Genomic DNA, 21,872 nt, shown 5'->3' with positions numbered 1-21,872 from the left:
TTTTTAATTATTTTTAATTATTATTATATTTTTGAAGGTTTGAGCTGAAACTGACGTGAGGTGCCTCTTATGAAGCATTAAAGGTTAATGGACAGCTAATTTCTCATCACATTGTGGACAGATATATAGCCCGATAAATGTGTGTAGGTAAGTTCCATGAGACGCTTTACACAACATTCAGACTTCATAATGCTTGCTACATCTGTTTTAGCTACGCAACATACAGGATCGGAAAAAAATTGATAACTACGGACAGTTGAATGGGCAGTAAAATCAACTTTATTTTTTGCCAAACTATTGCCTTGAAAATCAGACACATCAAAACAGGCCGTTTGGACGTTTTGATTTTTATTTGTTAAGCAATAATACACAGCAGGACTGTGTGATCAGCAATTACTAATAGTCCAAATGAACAAAATGGAAGCAACTCAATCTCTTGAACTATGGGCTTTCTGGAGTTTGGAGGGGCTGGATATTTATGAGAGCAGTAGCATTATTCCAATTAGAAACAAGCACTATATTTTAGTTTATAGAATTTATCCAAAATGGTCTTTGTTGGGGAGCTTGGGATGAAGGATTGTGGCTTTATTTTTTTTGAGATTCCCAAGTTTTCAGACAGTAAAGGCCAAAGGAGTTGGTGCAGGGAGTAGTTAAGCAGCACAGGGGCAGTTACATAGCAGAGCTGGAGCCGAAGAGAGGCAGGAATGGCAAATGGAATGTATTTTTTTCCTGTTTTTTTCCCCTGTTTTTATTTTTTGGTCAGTGACCAAAAGAAGTAGCTTCTTACGTGGACCGGTCTCCATGCTTCTTTTTGCTGGTCTTCTCAATCATTGTCTCCACCACCATAGCCGTTTCCTCATAGCCCTTGACTTTGTTGTTGGGAGAGAGCTTCTCCACAGACTCCACTACCTCTACTTTCTCATAGTGCAAGGAGTCTGGGGTGTGGTTTCTGGAAGGAGGTGAGGGTCCCCTTCTCCTGTTGCTGTCTTCTGCACCGTTGTCTTTGGCTCCTCGATGAGCTGAAGGTTGGCAGGGTTCTGGGGCAGGACAAGGACCTCGGGGCATGCTGTCAGGGCATGGGATAGGACCAGGAGTTGGAGTTGGGCTTCTTGGATCTCTGGCTTTGTCGGAATCTCCATTTTTCCCATGGTGTCCTACTTTTCTGTCATTGCCATCTTCCTTTCCTTTACCCTTATATGCCTTGCCATTGTCTGAGGGAGTGGAAGGAGACAGCGGAATAGGAGCAGGGACAGGAGAGGGGCTGGGGGTGGGAGAGGGAGTTTTGCGATCATAGGGTTCATATGGGGGCACTGTATCATCGCAGATGGTGACAAAAATGTGGCCTGCGGAAGGTATGGACGTATAGAAGCAGGGGTCTATGTAGCTGGACTCTCCTGTTACCAAGACATAGCGGCCCTTAGTGAAGAAGTCAGCAATGGGCTCAGGTTTTTTGTACTTGCGCATCCTGTCACGAACGATGTTGCAGAGTGTGTCAAAGGCCTTGCTGATCTGAGCACCATCGGGCACGTCTTCGCGGGTGAACCCCTTGAACAGGGGGGTGTGATCCTCTTGTTTCACCTCCTCTTCAACCTCCTCTGTTCCTCTTCTCTCCTCATCTGTACACTCTCCAGCTCCCCTCTCCTCCTGCCCACTGTCCATCACATCTTTGGGAGTGAGCTCTTTCTTTTTGGTCACTTTCTTGGCCAGATTTTTTTGGCGAGGCTTGACATTGGTGATATCTTGAATGGCTTGGGTGATATCTGCAAATGAATATGGTTAACAAGAAATGACCAAAATTTAAATCTAAAATACTGTGCAATATTCAGAGAAAAATTTTCAAGTATTTAATTCATTCTGAAAATTGTGTGTTTGCGTGTGTGTGTGGTTGGTTCTGTGAAAATCTTTAGGCAATTTTTCTGAAAATATATTGTTGCTGTGCGATTAAAAACATTTATCTCCAAAAGTGTACCTTTTCAGGAAAAGGAAAAGATTTCTTTAATGTTAACAGTAAAAAATAAACCACAAATAACACGATTTATACCCATTACAGATCAGAAATTTAAAAACATCTTTATTGGGACGCATGTCAAAAAAATGTATATGTAAAATGGACTTGGCGTGTATTGTAGACAGAAAATATTGACAAACACGGATTTCTTTTAGTGAATCCCAGAGAACCACATCCAACTTCTCCTAAAACACTGATATTCTGAATCAATATTTCAGCAAAAGCAGAGTCTATCATTACTATACGTATTCAAAATCAGCATATTTAATCCCTAATTATAGCCATGCTGCTCTAATATTTCAGGTGACTAAACGTAAACAGTCGTTAATTTTAGCATGAACACTCAGACAGTATCGGGAGAATGGGGAAGGGGTGGAGGGAATGCGGTTTTGATGAAAAGGTCTAGCAGCCAATGAAGATACTTGTTAAAGAAACTGAGTGATTTTTCAGCTTTTTGTTGATGATTTTGTTATTAGCTGCTATGATAAAGATTAATATAAACATTTAACACGTCAAAAAGTGAAAACCAGTAAAAATGGGGATACGTGTTTTTAATCGGACAGCAACAATATACAATTATCTACTTTAATTAGGAAGGTTCAAAGAATATAAATTAGAAAAAAAGACATGGAAAAAGTCCTAAAGTTAGTAAAATACTACTACTACTACTACTACTACTAATAATAATAATAATAATAATAATAGTAGTAAATAACAAGATATGTTCAGAATAGGAAAAAAAAAAAGTTATTAATATATATATATTAAATATATAATTTATATTTTATATTTGATGCTGAAAAAATAAGTTACTTAACTCAATTAATGGCAATTTTTGTAGAAAATATATGTAGAAGCCTTGTTAAACCTCCCACAGAATATGTATTCTCCAGCATTTACAAATTACACTCGACTGAAGAATCTGATTTGAGAATTGAATTATCTCATGTGAGAACTGAATTAGCTGATATGAATATTATCTCACTGAGCAACAGTGCAGTTACCAGCTATTAATTCTGATGCTAAATGAACTATTTGAAGAGGCTAAAATTATGCAATTAATATGAAATGCACAGCCATAAAAACATGCAGAAAGAGAACAATCAAACCTAAACCTTTGCTTTTTGCAGCTTGAAGCCACTGTTGTGCCAAATGAATGACTAGGTGTTGCTGCTTTGTGCACACAGTAATTAGTCAAGCAATCCACGCTCGCATAGTGTTGTGCCAAAAGATCTTGTCGGAAAGGTCAGCATCATGCATCACTGCTACAGCAGATGTGTGCTGATCTCCAGAGTTAACAGGCGCAGCTTTTTCCCCCCACAGAGCAACAGACAGAGATGCCAAAGAAGCACATACATCCACTGATCAAAAGATAAACAAGTGAGTATTTTTCAAATTGCAGCACATTCAGTACTCATTCTCATCAAACGTTTTCATCGTTTTTTTTCAAGCATCAGTTAGCATGTCCCTTTCTAGGATGAACCTAGCCTTTTAATGAAAATGTCTATTTATTTAGGATTTTGTGAGTTAACAGGAAATTCTTATGTAGGTGCCTTTTAACCCCATGAACAATATGGTTACAGATATTTGACCCATAGTCCAAGTATCTTAAAGGTTTTTGACCTTGTTAACATGTCTATGTGGTAGTTTTATAAGATAGACAAAGTGACATTCATTCATTCATTGTCTGTAACCACTTATCCAGTTCAGGGTCACAGTGGGTCTGGAGCCTACCTGGAATAATTGGGCGCAAGGCAGGAATACGCCCTGGCACCAGTCCTTCACAGGGCGATACATACACACACACACTTATGAGTCGCCAATCCACCTAACAACGTCTGTTTTTGGACCGTTGGAGGAAACTTGTGCACCCAGAGGAAACCTATGCGGACACGGGGAGAACACATCAAACTCCTCACAGACAGTCACCTGGAGCGGGACTCGAACCCACAACCTCCAGGTCCCTGGAGCTGTGTGACTGCGACACTACCTGCTGCGCCCCATAAATAAATCTCCCATATTTTCTCAGCCATACGTCACTGAGGCTGGTAATTTTGAAAAACTTGCAATTAAATTAATGAGTAGGCAGTGACTAAAAATAATTCTGATAAAAGTTTTTTTTTATAGGTATGTTACATTTTATGGAAATTTTAATTATGTGTGGTGTCATTGAACTGGTGTGGTGTTTTATGATTTTGATGACTTAACACTATTGTGAAAATGAAACTGCATGCAGAGGACTATGTCCTGTGGAGGCCTGTTGGAGGTTTTTGCCCTGCTGTTCTAAGCATTTCAAAACAATCAAAATTGGTTGGAACGGGACTACTCCTTTAAGGCGAACACAACAGAAGCTGTGATGTTACATAACATCCCTCCCCCTCCTCACCTTTCCCTCGACTGCACACAGTAGAACTGGGAGTGTATCTGTAATTGGTGGTGAACAGAGTAATGGGGGTTCCAATTATAGCTGAATTCAATCTGTGAAAGAGAGTGAGAGAAATTAACCACAACAAGGAACATCTGAGATGCCTAAAAAAAGATTGTTTTAGTTTTAAGCAAACTCTAACTTTCATAATTAATTCATTATTTGTCAAGAATACTGGACTGCTTTATACATATAGAATAATAGAACTTAACACACTGTCATAGTAAACAAAATCTCCCCCATTTTTAGATGCATACCAATATAAAAACAACATTCATCATTTCATATATGAAATATGATAAACAATATATAAATGTATAAATATGGTTTGTATAAAAGACATGGTTTTTCCCATACAGGAAAGGGCTGTCATAGATAACATAGTGAAATTCAGTTCCTGAGATGCTACTGCCATCCTGTGGCTGGTAAGTGACCACAGTACAATCTTTTGTCATTGGGCCAGGATCAACAAGCCTCCTGTAAGTGATTATGGAATCATGCAGTCAGTAGATGATTGCTTAATAATGTATAGATGATAAAATTTGACTGATATCTGTATATATATCATGCTATTGCATGTGTTACCACTATAGAAATAAATACTACATTATTCTGTAATGCTAATCCCAGCAGATGTAGCTCAGAAACTCAGTACCAGTACAAATACAGGCAGATACACTATATGACAACAAATCTGTGGACACCTGGTCATGCAACATTTCTTCTGAGAGTAAGTGTATTATTCTTTGGAAAGGCTTTACACTAGATATGGGAAATTTGCTGAAAGGATTTTATTGCATTCAGCCATGAGAACTTAAGCAAAGTCTGATACTGATATTAGATTGATTGTTCTGAATGCAAACGCCACTGCAGCTCTTTATAGCGGCTCATAGTGGAGCACCCGCCCTCCAGTTCCACTGATCAGCTGCTTAAAGCTGGGGGCACTATACCCTTCTAGCTCACACTTGGCACTGGGAATGGTGTCCTTCATTTCAAGGACAGCAGATTCAGAGCATCCCTTTCTATTAACAATACTAATAGTTCTAAGAATATAAGCTTAGTGTGCACAGCTGGATAATGTATGTGCACTTTTTTAAGGTAGATAAATTCACTAATCATAAGAGATATCTACAAATTTTGTGACATATAATGTACATGCTAAACATTGAACATCTACATTGCCCCACAATTAAAACATCTGTGTAGATCCGGTGCTCATTTATAATATAAACTGGAGAATCTTTGGGTAATAGACCAGCTGTGGACAGGCTGAGCTCACCTGTTGTCTTCATTCTCGATGATTCTCTTGTACCTCTCCAGCTCATTCTCCAGGGAGGTCTGGTAGATTGCTAGCTGTCTGCATTCATTGGTGTATTTCTCCAGCGAGCGCTCTGCCTCCTCTATTTCTTTCCTGAGCAACTCGATCTGTTCGTTGTAAAGCTGGATCTCATCGTCGTAGCTCTCTTGTGTGCTTTTGATAGTTTGCTCCAACATTGAAGTCTGAAAGAATTGAGAGTGATAACTTATGTGTGAATGACAGATAACATTTTTGTTTAAGAGTGTCAGAGCCACAGTAAAGCATTGTTGAAAATAAAAATCAGGAAAAAGGAGAAGTACATTCAGCAACACTGTTATGTAATGTTTTGAAATCTATGTACGTGAGTATATTCACATCAATCTGAGATTTTAACTACATTGCTCTCCAGGTTTCTGCATATTGTATGTTCGAAACCTTGTATCTCCTGTACTGGCAACTTTACAGGAGAAGGAAAAAAATGTAGAATATTTGTTTTTCAAAAGAATGCTGACTAATTTCTACTGAACCTAGAATTTGAGCACAGTGTGAAGTACGGATTCAGGGTTTTTTTATCTTGCAACCCCTCAGTAACATGCTGTAGTACTGTATCTCCTTTATAGCATATATTGTTTCTGGGTGTTGTCTCAGAAATTTAAAAAAATATATTATTTTTAGTTAAACTTCCTGCATTAATGAATATAGTCCTCTCTCCCTAATTATACTGAGAGGTGACTGTACAATCATTCCCCACAATGGAGGTTTCAAAGCATCTTGCATTGTTAGTGCCTGAAATTCATCGTCAGATCCACCCGCTTCCCCAGGCCCCTCCACTAACCCCCTAAATCTTCCCCATCTCTATCGTGACCTACCTCTGTGTGCAGCCTGTGTTTTTGTGCCTGCAGCTGGCAGATGGCGCTCTTGTACTCCTCCAGTTGACTCTGGAGGGCAGGAACTCGCCTTTGAGCAATCAGCCTCTCCTGAGAGAGAGAGAGAGAGAGAGAGAGAGAGAGAGAGAGAGAGAAGCTAAATGTTATTATATAAACACCAGTAATTTTCTATCTCTTGTCCTGGAGCACCACTGCTCTGCATATTTTACCATTTACCTCTTCTAAAACATCCACTTCAGCTCAGAAAGAGGTTGTTAATAAGCTTATGAGTTGAGCCAGGTGTTCCAGAATGGAGAAAACTAATATATGCAGGGCACAACATCTCCAGAAACTGAGTAACGCATCACTATTTTATAATAATAATAATACATGTAAGATTGATAAAATATTTTACACTTAATGCATTTTAACCTCTCCTAACCCTAACCTCTCCAAGCTTCTCATCAAATTTTTCATAATTAATTATCAGGGTCAGGATTATCAGAGTCAGGATACCACCAGAAAGCTAGCTAATTTATGAATCTGCATTTTTTAATTTATTTGTGTGTAAATCAATCAAAATATAAAACAAATGTGTTCTTAAAATAGCAAATAGGATTTGTCCATATTGTGTGGGTGTTTGTATATAGCACACTGAACTGAGCAATTAATCCTGTCCAACTGTGCCAGACTTACCTATGATTAAACACATTTTACTTTCACTTCAGACGTCATCACATGCACTAAATCACAAAGGAGCTCTCTCTCTCCCTCCCTCTCTCTCTCTTTCTCTTCCTCATTTGTGATCTAACTGAAGAACAAAGCTCCGGAGGTTATGCACCCTGGGCACTTATCTAAAGCAGCGCGGCTGCTCTTTCGGCACTACATCAAAGTGAGTAGAGTGAGAACCGGGAGAGTCTGATCACAACAGGCATATGAACAACAGCACATCTGAAGTTTGATGCCACCATCACTGACCCATCCAACTCCATTCTATACTGTTGACACTGCCTAACACTGACATGCTGGATGCTCTCTTACCCCTAAAGGGGGCACTCTACTCACCACAAGGTCAGCCTACCTCTGAAATGCCCACTGACATGTTGGACAATAGAACAAAAGTCTGGTTGATCTGATGAAGGATGTTAACGTAGGTTTGGATTTCAGCAAGATTCTACAGATGACAGGAAAAGAAGACAAGCATTATTGATAGAATTTATAAAGAAACCAAAAGGTCAGTATCCTACATATGTCTGCTCACTGACAAACTGCCATGAATCACTAAATTTACTTAATTGAATCATGAATAAAAGTCATTCAGAAAACAACAAAACTAAATATTATTTTCATAAAGTGACTTTAACGCTTGTTAATTGATTTATTTTTAAACATACTGACTGCAGCTTTATAATAGTAAGCACATTTTTTTATTAATCTTGACAAATTTTGGTGTAAATTTCTTGTGTCTATTGTTAGGCCATGCACTGCTACTGGGACACATCATTCAGGCTTTTTGCTGTCAACAGAAATCAAACCACTGTTCACACAGAGTCACTAATTTGAAGTGTATAAAGCCTGTTTACACAATGGCCTCTGATGAGTTTTTGTCAGCGGGTGGCAGAAAGGACAACTGTTCTAGCATTTTCAAATACAAAAAAAAAAAAAACAGTGAGCTGTGACTTTTTTTTGTAGAATTTAGTTTTTAATGTTTGTCATGGATGTATATTTTTATGTAGATTTGGGTACCTGAACAATGTCATAGAAGAACTATTCTTAGATCCTTATAGAACCATGTATAAAAAAAGTTATGTGAATGTTAAGATCATTTTAAATGTTTAAAGGAATTTTACACAATGCAAACCTTCAGTTCTATACAAAAATAAGGGGTGTTCCTGCAGTGTTTACATCAGTTATTGTGAAACTGCTCCTCTGAGACTCTTAGACAGTACAGAATTTTGCTCTAACTTCACTTACAAAAAGAAAAAAATGTGAACTTTTGGGTGATGTTTGCTCGAAATCCAATACTTTGCATTATGTGGGGGTTCTATAAACTTTAACAAGGTTCACACTTGAATTTCACTTTTGATGATCTAAACAGCCCTCAAGCTGATGTAGTACTGTCAAGACAAAATGTCACAGCAATGGCAATAGCTTGGTTTAAATTCTGTAAGTCTGGGTCACCATGTGAGATTAGCTGAGGACGACTACTTTAGAGAAGCAGATGTATAAAGAAATCTTTTTGTCCAATGTTATCAATATCCATTTTTTTATTTCCTTTTAACGAAAGCTACAATATACATTTTTGTATTATGTGTTACACAAAATATATATGTTTGTATACTTTGTGGTTACTGATAAATTCACCACTCTTTTTCCATGTTAATTTACATGACCTTAAATTACATTATAACCATGGAAGCCTACACATGCTAAAATTTTTGAATACCTAAATGAATAAATAAATAATTCTCTGACTTCACATATATGCATATTCTAATAACCATCATCTACCCATCCCTAATGATTTGTTTCAGATATGTGGAAAACCCTGCCAGATATATCAGCAAAGAAAACGTTAAATTCTTGCTTAATTTTTTACAATACATGTCAAGTTACTAAATATCTGTGAATTCTACCAGCAAAATCTTCTAGACATTAATATCAATGTATGCTAAGATATACTCAGTTGAAATGAGGCACACATCTGAATCAAATAATTTCAGGACTTTGTTCCATGTCTGCAGCTTGCTGTAGTAGAAACACAGAACTAAACCCTGGGTGGGAGATGACTAACTGGACTATTCCCATCCCAGTTCAATTGTTAGCTGGTCCTTGCCTTTTTATGTCGGTCTCTTGTTGAGTTGATGTCATCATGCAGGAACTGAGACTCAATTTGATATTCCAGGTTCTTCAGAAGTGCTGCATCTGCCTCCTGCAGAACCCACCAAAAATATGCTCAGTAAGAGATCACAGACAAGAAACAATTCCTCATAACTAAAACAGTGTGCATCTAATGGTGGAAGTGTATGTGTGTGGTTGGTTGTGTCTGTGCCGCTGCAGATTGAAGGCAACTCTGATCCATCCACAGAGATTAATCAGTTTGCTCGTTGCTTTCCTCACAGTTACACTTGAATGTTGATGACAAACAGCAGATATCTCTGATCATCCAGACAACATTCCAAGAGTTCTTGCTAATACAGACTACTATTATTACGTCCTTATAGATTTGTATAAACCAATCTGCATTTAATCATTGTGTGATCATTCATAATTATTAAATTGAACAGCAGATGGAATTCTGCAGGCTCAAAGGATTTTGATTTGACAATCTCAAACCTTATTGAGCTGTTCCAGGGTCCCTCGTAGCTCTTCTTGGTATTCACATTCGTTTCTGTACCTGCAAGCAACAAATGGTTATCAACAAGCAACATTAACTACAAGCATTGACCTCATATTTGTGTATGGAATTGTCTGGTAGTGTTTGTTATGGTTCTTATCACACCTGAACAGGTGCTCTTAATTTGCACAGCTTGTGCATGTGTGTGCGTGTTAGTATACATGTTCACTCGAGTCATCCTAAGCAGGAGAGGGGTAAACTCTAAAATGTAGTGTTGGAATAGAAGTGAATAAGATTCACTTGTACCTTACATCTCTCACTCCTACGGTTTTGACCGATCATACTTCTGGTCCATTGATACATAGACGGGCTACAGCCAAAAACATATAAACGTTCTCTGGGTCCCTTTGAAAAATACTATTCTAAACGGTTGTTAAATGTTTTAATTTGAGGTTATTTTATTTTTCAATAAGCCCATATATGTGAAGCTTTAGTATGAACTATTATAGCATACATAGTTGAGTATGAATAAAAATAAGACCACTCAAGATCTGGCTCTCCCTTTTGCTTTCATACTGGATAAAAAAGACATCCAATGTAAAAAATGGTGTAAAGAATAAAACCAGAAGTCTTTCAAAGAGGGAAGTTAAGTTATGGCAAGGGAAAATTCAAATGTGCAGGACAGGGGTTATTCAAGCTCATGGTAAAGACACATTATGCACAAAAGTGTTTTGTAGTTGTCTAGCATTCTGAACTGCACAAAGACAAAGAAACTTTTCTGTTTATCAATTTATCAAGAAATATAGAGAATATGTCAACACTGTATTAATGGAGAATATATATATATATAATTTTTTTTTTTTTTTTTTTTTTTGGGCAATATTTCAAACACACACACATACATACATATATATGTATTGTAGGGGACCTCTACAATTGTTGGGAAATGGTGTTCTCTCTAGTTTGTTTATGTTAAGGATCTCTGTATTTTATCATGGAATAGTATGTTTGAGAAGAAAAATGACTGTTAACGCTGTTTGAATTACCACAGAAACTCATTTGTAACATGAGTCGTTTAAAGTTTGGAGACGTTTCCACCTTAAGTACTCCAAAACAGCAAAGTAGTTCAATATCACCCACCTATTGAGCAGGAAAAGAGTAATATCCTAATATCAGCTTCATTCATTCATTGTCTGTAACCGCTAATCCATTTCAGGGTCGCGGTGGGTCCGGAGCCTACCCGGAATCACAGGATGCAAGGCAAGCTAGTCCATCGCAGGGCGACACTCACACCTACGGACACTTTTGAGTCACCAATCCACCTACCAATGTGTGTTTTTAGACTGTGGGATGAAACCGGAGCACCCGGAGGAAACCCACACAGACACCGGAAGGACACACCAAACACCTCACAGACAGTCACCCGGAGAGGAACTTGAACCCACAACTTTCAGGTCCCTGGAGCTGTGTGACTGTGACACTATCTGCTGTGCCACAGTGCTGCCCCTAATCTTGGCTTGTGCTTTTGAATGTTTTGAATGAGTTTTCTGCTTTGTCTAAAACAAGGACAGATGCCTTTTCTCTCTCATGAGCAGAGAGAGAGAGAGAGAGAGAGAGTTTGCCTGGCAGGTGGTTTAGGCAAATAATATATTTGTGATGCCATTATTTAAAAGACTAGTTTTAATTGTGGCATTAAAACAACCTAGAAACTGAAAAAATAACATAGTGCACTTTTAATGTTGGTATTTTCACCATTTTTCATTTAAATAACTTTAGCAAAATTCAGAATATTCTTAATTAATATAAACTTGTCTTTTAGCTTTAAATGGTGGAGGCTGGCGTTTAAAAAACCCTGTTGTCATAACTGATTGGTTGTCTTTGTTAAAAGTTCATTCCACTGCGCACTGCTCTAAATTTCGACCTCTCCGTTTTTCCACTTGTTTCCGTCTTTCATTTTATTGCTTTTTAACGTTAAATCCGAATCTCTCTTTCTGCGTGTGTTTGTTTGTGTGTATATGTAGGTATACAACCTGCTGCTGTACTCGTTCAGAGCGCGCTCGGCGTCCTGGAGTTCTCGCTGAAGTTTTGCGCGCTGGGCTCGGAGCTCGCGTGCGCGCTGCGTGTTGGCGCTGATCTGCTCGCGCAGCGCGTGTTCGAGTGCTGCCGCCTCCTCCGTGCGCTGAAGCGTCTCGAGCTGAGCTCGAAACGCAGCGTTGCGCTGCTCGAGGACGCGCGCGCGGGTGATGTAGCGGGAAAAGCGGCTGTTAAGATCCTGCAGGCTCTGCCACGCAGCGGGAGGCGCGCGGGGGGTCTCATCGCGCTCGGGGCTGCGAGGCTCCTCAAACACGTCCGACCGCTCATACGTCTTGCGCACCTCGCGCCGGAAAGTGGACTTGAACATGGCTCTGTGTGCGGTGCTCGTGCCCTCGTGCCTTTAGTGTGTGAAAACCGGGCTTCTCTCCCTCTTAGGGCTCATGCTCGACTGACCGCTCTCCGCCCGGACCGTCCGGCGAAATAGCAGATAAAAAAATAGAAAAACATAAACCGCGTGTGGATCCTTCCAGTGAGAGTAAAGCGTCCACTGGAGAAAAGCAGCCATTGTTTAAGAGTTGAACACAAAGAAAGCGAAGAGGGCCTTTGCTGTGTCAAACAAACTATTGTGGTGTTGCTTTGTTTTCAGCTCGGCTTTTCTTTCTGCTTTTGACACGTACACGGTTCCGTGGAAAGTTCGGTTGCACCCAGCACCCGAAAACTGCAGCCCTTGCGTTTGTTTTTAAATGAATAAAAGAATTGGGCTTTGACATGAATAAAATGAAGTGATCTGGAACTTCATACTTGCATGATAGACAGACTTGTGCCTCTTCTGTAGACATACTTGTGTGTGGTGTTTTTCAACGTTATTTATTACAGTTTAATGCGAGGACACATTTTAGGGGTTATAGGCCAGTAGTACTTATGGCTAGGGTAAGGATGTGACAAGAAAAGTGTATATAATGAACCCACAATGCATGAAAACAAACTTTTGTGTTGTTTTTGAGACAATGAAACAAAAAGGTCAGCCCAGATTAACCATTCAGCTGTGTCATTATAGTGTCTTACAATAAAGAACCCCAAAAACACAGGTTTGGTACTTGGACATGGTTACACCAACACAGAATGTGACAGTGATAGCCAGCTAGAGAACTACATACCTGAGTCTACATTATTTCTGGGATAGTATCATTTAGTACACACTCTAATATTTTGTGAAACACAGACCATTCCAGAAACATTTATCATGCAGAAAATGTAACACTTTACAGTGAACTGAGGAGTAATCATGCTGCACTCAAAAATATACAGGTGCCATTTGTGATACTTGCAACCACATACAGACACTTTGAATGAATGGTTCTGTACAAATATCAGTCAGATACTAAGCCAGACCACTGTCCAAGATTTGGCCTTTTTGTAAAGCTCAGCACATGATGATGCTACAGCCATCTGTAGCTGGGAGTCCAAGAAAGTGTAAATTATGTTTTTCACTGTTTCAAACTGTTTAACAGTTAGCACTTTGCTTCTCACATATTGTGCATCATGTGCATACTCAAAAATGTGTAAAAGTGACATAACGATGATTTCTGAAAAAAAAAAAAAAGATTATTTATTTATATATTCAGATTTGCTGTTCTTCCACCGGGTCTCTCAGGTCACTCTTCTAAGAATATCACTGGACAACTCAACATACAGGTGCATCTCAATAAATTAGAATATCATCAAAAAGTTTGTTTATTTCAGTAATTCAATTAAAAAAGTGAAACTCATAGAGATTCATTACAGCGATCTATTTTAAGTGTTTATTTCTTTTTATGTTGATGATTATGGCTTAGAGCCAATGAAAACCCAAATTTCATTATCTCAGAATATTAGAATATTATATAAGACCTACTGAAAACTATGTTCAGTATATGCGCTCAATACATGATCAGGACCCCTTTTGCATGAATTACCAATGTGGAATGGAATGGAGGAGATTATCCAGTGGCACTAGGGAGGTGTCATGGAAACCCAGGTTGGTTTGATAGCGACCTTCAGCTCATCTGCTTTGTTGGGTCTGGTGTCTCCCGTCTTCCTCTTGACAATACCCTATAGATTCTCTATGGGGTTTAGGTTAGGCGACTTTGCTGGCCAATGAAGCACAGTGATACTGTGGTTATTAAACTGGTATTGGTACTTTTGGCAGTGTGGAAGTACCAATGAAACCCACATCTTCATAAAGCTTGTCAGCAAAGGGAAGCATGAAGTGATCTAAAATTTACTGGTAGACGGCTGCGCTGACTTTGGACTTGATAACATAGTGGACCAACACCTGCTGACATGGCTCTTGAAATGATCACTGATTGTGGAAATGTCACACTAAATTCAAGCAACCTGGATTGTGTGCCTTTCCACTCTTCCTCCAGAGTGACCTTTGATTTCCAAATGAAATGCAAACATTTTTTTTTATCTGAAAACAAGACTTTGGACCACTGAGCCACAGTCCAGTCATTTTTCTCTGTGGTGGCTCTTGAAGCACTGACTTCAGCAGCAGTCCACTCCCTGTGAATCCCAAAGATGTCAATGGAAATTATGTCCACTTGGTCTCCTGGAAATGGATGGCAATCACCAGGGATTAAACTCGCTGTCTCCCAGTGATAGGGTAATGCTTGAAATAGATCATTGCGAGGGGAACCCTCTAGGGCTGTGCCCCCAGCTTCCATAACAAGTTGCTTATGCCTTTGCAAAATATATTAGGATACGAACCATGCTGTTCAGCAAACACTCAGTAAAGCTCATCTAGTAAAGCTCACTGTTAAGGAGAGTGTTCGGGTAATGGTGGTAATGCACTCCTGCTTTGTGCATGTTAACTTTTCTTTGATTTGGCTGGGGCTGGCCTAGGGCTGGATTCAGGTTAGAGGCAGTGCTAGAGTGACTCATGATCATGGGGGCTTTGAGGCTATTGCTGTGCCCTGAACAGAGAATGGAGAGCTACTCTCTGTCAGTACACATCATTATCAGCCTGGTCCATCCTCCAGCACCTCTGCAAGACCTGCAGCGGATGGTGTTCCACTTCAGATTTAAGGAGCCTGCAAAGGAAAAAGTATATTTTTGTTTTCTTTCAGACTGAATGCAATGACTACATAGGGACACATTAAAGATTGTACACAACTACACTGAATAAAATGTTATTTGCATAAGAATACATAGGAATTTCTTATATTTGCCCCATCCCCAACAGAGCAGACTTATTTTCAGGGTAAATGCTTTGCTCCTTCATAATTTCAATGTGCACTTTTAGGACAAAGGGTTCTAAATAGTACACACACTGGGTAATAGTTTTATGTAAATGTTAGCTAATGTTGATATATAACACAGTTACAAAATGAAAAAAATTGGATTTGATCATGGATTAGCATTAAATATATTTCTGTAGGGTTCACTAATGCAGTAAATTATTATTATTATTGTTGTTGTTGTTGATAATGATGATGATGATGATAATAATAATAATAATAATAATAATAATAATAATAATATGTAGGTGTATTTATCAAAGTAGCCCAAGATCTCAATGAATGTATGAATCAACAAATATCTGCAAATACAAATATAACATTTATAACCCTGAGCATTCATTTGCATAGTGCCAAGCATATTCTTTGATGAGAGGTAGATGATTTTTGGGGGGAAAAATTATTTAAAACTTCACTTCCAAAAAACTCTCCATCATTGAGAAGAATCAGTCAATCAAAACACGGGTTATGATTGAGTATGATTTCTGTGGTGGATCCTTCTCAGTGCTGTAGTGACATGGAGGTGCTATGTTACTGAGTGTCACTGCTGGACTGGTGTAGTCTAACAACCAAATGTATCCAAATAGCAGCGTTTTGTGGGGATTGTACTCAAAGAAGAGAAAACAATTCTGGCTAATAGATTAGATAGTGAGTGGGCACAGTGTTTAAAATCTCCAGCAGCACTGCTGTGTCTGATCCACTCGTACCAGTGCAGCACAGAGTAACACACCACCAAGTTAATGTCACTTAAGCACTGTGAATTATCCACCACCCAAATCATACCAGCTCTGGATGGTATGTCCATGTTGTTAGCCAACTTTCACCCTGTTCTTCAATGGTCAGGACACCCACATGACCACCAGAGCAGGTCTTCTGACCACACAGTGGAGATGAGAGAATGGACAGTGGGTGTAGAAAAAGGAGGTGGTCACAATGTTATGGTTCATCTGTGTTTATTGCCACTCACTAAATAACATTTGAAGCTAAATGCTGGAGAAATTACTGCTTTCTCCAAGCCTAGAGCTATTACTTTATTTATTACTCTACAATATATATTTTCCATCTAAATTAAATCTGTGTGTGTGTGTGTGTGTCTGAGTGTGTGTGTGTGTGTGTGTTTGGGTGTGTGTGTGTGTGTGTGTGTGTTTGGGTGTGTGTGTGTGTGCCGAGTCAGGGTGAGGTTTGTTTTTAAGTGCTACATGAGTTGAATATGGAAGCAATGTGACAATGGTTCAATGGTGAACATACCAGTACACTGTAGGTCAGCAGTTTTACAGAAACAGCTCAACACACACTCACACTCTCTCTCTCTCTCTTCTCTTCTCTCTCTCTCTCTCTCTCTCACACACACACACACACACACACACACACACACATACACACACACACACACACACATTAAATAATTCAATCTGTTTAAAATATTATATTTTGATTCTGAATTATTGAAATTTGATTTCATTAAATTATGTGACCGATTGCAGATCATTTAATACTAGATATTCAGTTGTAAGACTTGAATCTTAATGTATTAAGATTCAAGACATTTGAATTGTCACATATGCATTTATAAGAAGTAAAAAATACACAGTGAAATTTAAAAGTGTCTGATCCAAAGACAGTACAAGAGGTAGAATTGTAGAATAATAAAAATAAATAAAAAATAAATAAAATAATAATAACAAAAACATGAAATAAAAGGACATGTGGCCTAATGGAAGAAACGTGTTATTAACCTCTCAGTCCTGGTCATGAGCAGGATGGAGAGGGTAATCACAGGAACAAATAATGTTTTGGGTGGTGGATGTCCTTGATGATCCTATCTGCTGATGACTTGCACTGCCCGATGTACATGTCCTGTAGTCTGTGCAGTGAAGTCCTGGTGATGTACCTAGGGCATCATTTCACCCTATGAAGGACTTCCTAGTCCTGAGTGTGGCAATTTTCTTACCAGGCAGTTATATTCCTAGAAAGGTCATATAGAGCAGTAAAAACAGCCAAGCTTTCTTCACCAGGATGAAGATTTGTTTGGTCCATGTCAGGTCATCAGTGATGTGGACTTCAAGGTAATTGTAGCTGTTTAGTTGCTCTAGTGTTCCACTGATCCAAGTATGCCTTCTAATCGTTGTCTGACACCAGGCCTACTAACATTCAGAACTAAAATAATGATTAATAATATATTGACACAAAAAACAGCTGCTTTTACTTGCATATTGATCTCTAACATTTTTTCATATTCTTTCTATTTTTCCTGCCTTGCCCGCCCTTTAGCCCTCGTCTATTTTTGCATTATTTTCAAGTTCATTGATATTCCTTGGATTGCCTAATATAAAGAAACAATATGGCCATTCAAACATGGAGGACATGCAGAAAAATGTATAATTTGGTTGTTTGCTTGATTTTGATTGCACAAAGCACTAAAGGGGGCTCCACATGGTGAGGCTGAAAAGTAACAATAAACAATGGGTTATGCAGCCTGGAACATAAACATGTACTTTTATGTTTGAAGCAAGATTTTTCATTTCCTCTCACCACACGATGCACACAGGGAGTCCAAATAGCACTTCAATCGACTAACACTTTAAAATTAGCAACACCACCACACAAACCAACTACTACCACAATGAAAATGTAGCAGTTGCTGAAACACACTGATGGTTTAAATATAGTTTACATATTGGTTCACTGGACACTGTGACTGTGCACCTTCTTTTACAAGGATTTCCACTTATTACAGTGTAAACTGCAGCCAGTTAATTCTTAAGAGCATAGATATGGGCAGCATGGGGTAAATGTTACAACCTGTGTTTTATGGGGTACAAATTGCTCTGCAGGTTATTCTCATTTAATACATACTCCCTATGGAGTGTTCGTTTTTTATTAATTTTGGATGTCATACTTATAAAATTTTAAATTACTTCTTTTTAGTTCATACATATATAGGTATTTGTAACAAATATTGTAATTTTACTGGCAGCATTTTTTTTAGAAATGTACTATTTTTCATTATTCCTTTTACACAGCTCTTGTTTTTCTAGCATGCACCCCCTATGCCCACAAATGTCCAAGGACCATTAAGTGTGCTACAATATGTAAAGCATTTAAAGGTACATATCTACAGTATGTGACTAGTGGCAAATTTAAGATATGTAAAAACCCTTTACAATTACAAAATTCAAGTACTATATGGAGCATCAGTAGTGGACTTGCACAGCTGCATAACCTTAATAGAAAAGCATGAAATGGGAAACTCTGCAGCAGCTGCATTTGAGCTTAGGTCACCATGCCCAATGTCAAGTAATGGCTAAAGGTGTATAAAGCCCTCCCAGTGAAACTGGCATTTTTTAGATTGATGGAGCACTGCTCAAAAGCACAGGGATGAGCTGGAATTGCATTTGTGAATCAGAGATAATCATCTAATATCAGTTCCTCAGTTCACTAATGTTCCCATATCAGAAAGCCTTCAAATCCTCACAGAAATCTTCCCACATCAAGTGTAAGTTGTTCCTAAAAGATCAGAAAGTGTTACTGTATGAGAGAAACAAACCAGTAGGAATGTTGGAAGAGCAGTCGTTCACGTTTAATCATGAAATGCATTGCTTATTGTTATCTACAAAAATATATACTGTGTGTTCAAATTAAGAATGGGCATTTCAGTCAAACTAACAATCAATTATCACAGCAAATAATTAATAATCCCTTTACATACTAGTTTTAATTATTTAAATAGGACAAAGCCTATGAATAACACTCTCTGACAAACCTATTGTTATCTTGCTAGCCAGTGTGCATGTTTTTCTTTTTGCCTTAAAGGTGATATATTTTAAATATTTTAAATATTATTATTATAGCAGCAAACAAATTTTCTATCACTAAAATATCATGATGTAAATGCATCTTGAGCAGAGAATTAAGTCAGTGTGTGCTGGATTGTGCTCTGTTTTCTCAGGCTGACCACACTTGAATTGTAGTCCTGTGCTGTGGAAATATTCAACAGTGGACTGGGTTTTGGGTGTAAAATGTCCACTTAAAGTAAACCAAGTAAAGTAAACATTTAAAATCTTTTGTAAAGTTACCCACATACCTGAAAGATCTGTTGAAACAACAGACAGGAATTCAGTGCATACAAAGACATGAAATATGGACTGACCTTTTTTCAAATTAGCATATTTTCATACATTGAATGCACATGTGCTGATGACACTGCTAAAATGATCATTTTAAACAAAAAGAATTTGTTAGAAAACAAAATGAAATCTACTGCAGGGTTTTTGGGGGCAAAAAAGGGTGTAATTTCAGTCTGGAGCAGCCTGATATTCATTTAAGTTGTTAATCACAACCAGTGTTGGTCTGCTCTCCCTATTCTGCCTTTTCCTCTTGTTTCTTTTATTTTACAGAGATCAAAGCCCTCTCTGAATGGGTTTGACCCTGTACATTAAAATGCTCACTGACATTCTCTTGCTTACCACCTGGTTCCGAAAGGCTTTGAGGTCAGTAAGTGAGCCTCAGTCCACATGACCGGAGCAGTGGTTGCTACTCTTTGACTCCATGTGCTTCATGAGGCATGTAGTGGAGGGATGAGCACCTATTGAGAAAGACATGCATGAACATGGCCACATGGAAAAGGGCAGCCTCAACATGCATATTATTTTTACTCTGTTCTGAATCCCTTCATTAATATGCAGAAAATATTGAAATTTGATTGTTTAAAGCTAAACAAAACTGAACGGTTAAATAATGTTCTATATAGGGTTCTATTTTTCTTGAAAGGTTCAGCTGTCTATTGAAAAATGTGAACTCTACACTATGTTAACATATTTCACACAATATTATTATGCTTAATTATAATAACCCAAATGTGCAGGTATTTAAGACTAGGCCAACCATTAATTCATTCCTTGTCTGCAACCACTTATCCAGTTCAGGATCATGGAGAGTCCGAAGCCTACCCAGAATCTCTGGACACAAGGCAGGAACACACCCTGAATGGAGTGCCAGTCCTTCACAGTGTGAAACATGTTCACACATTCACTCACACACTCACACCTATGAACACTTTAGAGTCGCCAATCCACCTACCAATGTGTGTTTTTGGACCATGGGAAGAAACCGGAGCACCCGGGTGAAACCAAACTCCTCAAAAAGTCCCTGGAGCAGGACTTTGAGCTGTGAACTTTTGAGCAGGTTCCTGGAGCTGTGTGACTGTGATATGTTTTGTCCATTTACACTCTTCAATATAAGGTGCCATAAAGGGTTCTTTGAGTGATGCCACTGAAAATCCCTTTTAGTTAAAATATCATGTTTGTTAAAGAAAGATTGTGATTAACCCTTTAAAGGTGGAAAGAAATTTATATTAAAACATTATTTGAAAAATGGTTCTTTGGAACCAAACGTGGTTCTTCTATGGCATCGCTAAAAGACACCTTTGTAGCACGTTTATTTTTAAGAGTGTGAATTCAAATAATCCAGCCCCACCTTATGTGTATACAACATTGCACGCGGTCTTGTCAAGATTTCTGCAATTGACAGGCAAGCTAGTTGTAGCCTTCTGGCTGTGGACTAACCCATGCAAGAATGAGTGCAGGTATGTGTGCATGTGTGCTGCTAAGCAGAAGATGGGTGATGCTTAAGAAGCCTAAACAAACTTGTAGATACTTATAGAATTCTGTCTATCAAAATTTTTTTTGGGTGAATATATATTTGCCCTGTGAAGGACTGGCGCCCCCTCCAGGGTGTATTCCCGCCTTGCGCCCAATGATTCCAGGTAGGCTCTGGACCCACCGCGACCCTGAACTGGATAAGCAGTTACAGATAATGAATGAATGAATATATATTTTATTATTGTTTTTCCAACATAAAACAGATGACAGAGGCACCTGGAGGGAAAGAGAAGGGGGGAAGGGGAGGGCAGCACTACATACATATTTACATTTCAGCAAACATATATTTAACAATGTCTATCAAATCTTGACTATGGTAAATTTAACCTCTTGTGCAGCTGTTCAGAGAATTATTTTGTTTCTTTAGTTTTTTTACAGAGATGTAGTTAAACAAAGCATCCACAGTGGGTTAAAGGGAATTGCTGTTCTCTCTTTTTTTATGTTCAGAAGCATCAATTAAGTAGTAACAATATTTTTTAGGGGAAAAAATGACTGTTGTTTGTATGTGGCTGAAGTTTAAACTTGTCTGTAATTTTTTATTCACTGTTCGAATTACTGTTCGATTTTATAGTCGTATCATCTGACCTGCGGCCATATGTTCTGGACACTCGGGTGAAGAGAGGCGCTGAGCTGTCAACTGATCACTACCTTGTGGTGTGTTGGATCAGATGGCGGGGGAGGATGCCGGACAGACCTGGCAGGCCCAAACGTGTGTTGAGGGTTTGCTGGGAACGTTTGGCAGAGGAACCTGTCAGAAAGATCTTCAACTCCCACATCCGGCAGAGCTTCGACTGCATCCCGGGGGAGGCTGGTAACATTGAGTCTGAGTGGGCCATGTTCCGGACCTCCATTGTTGAGGCGGCTGAACGGAGCTGTGGCTGCAAGGTTGTCGGTGCCTGTCGGGGTGGCAATCCCCGCACTCGGTGGTGGACACCCCGGGTGAGGGGGGCTGTCAAGCTGAAGAAAG

General features: G+C 38.8%; 1 protein-coding gene across 1 annotated transcript; it reads right to left on the bottom strand.

The window, feature by feature from the left end:
• Nucleotides 1-273: 273 nt before the first annotated feature.
• LOC136705734 (filensin) lies at nt 274-12,592 on the bottom strand. Its single transcript, XM_066679465.1, has 8 exons — nt 11,964-12,592; nt 9,933-9,993; nt 9,433-9,528; nt 7,678-7,770; nt 6,600-6,707; nt 5,713-5,933; nt 4,395-4,486; nt 274-1,760 (listed from the first exon to the last, which is right to left on the bottom strand). The coding sequence occupies exons 1-8, from the start codon at nt 12,332-12,334 to the stop codon at nt 784-786; spliced, it is 2,019 nt and encodes a 672-aa protein (XP_066535562.1). The 5' UTR covers nt 12,335-12,592; the 3' UTR covers nt 274-783.
• Between the last annotated feature and the right edge of the window lie 9,280 nt (nt 12,593-21,872).

The sequence above is a fragment of the Hoplias malabaricus genome, chromosome 8 (assembly GCF_029633855.1).
Source record: "Hoplias malabaricus isolate fHopMal1 chromosome 8, fHopMal1.hap1, whole genome shotgun sequence".
Taxonomy (NCBI): Eukaryota; Metazoa; Chordata; class Actinopteri; order Characiformes; family Erythrinidae; genus Hoplias; species Hoplias malabaricus.
This window is presented reverse-complemented; position numbering and strand designations above follow the sequence as displayed.

Coding starts and splice junctions, on each gene's coding strand:
- LOC136705734 (XM_066679465.1), bottom strand. CDS start 12,334: ATGTTCAAGTCCACTTTCCGGCGCGAGGTGCGCAAGACGTATGAGCGG. Junction 9,994..11,963: donor CTGAACGAGTACAGCAGCAG/GTTGTATACCTA, acceptor TGTTGCTTGCAG/GTACAGAAACGAATGTGAAT. Junction 4,487..5,712: donor ATCGAGAATGAAGACAACAG/GTGAGCTCAGCC, acceptor TCTCTTTCACAG/ATTGAATTCAGCTATAATTG.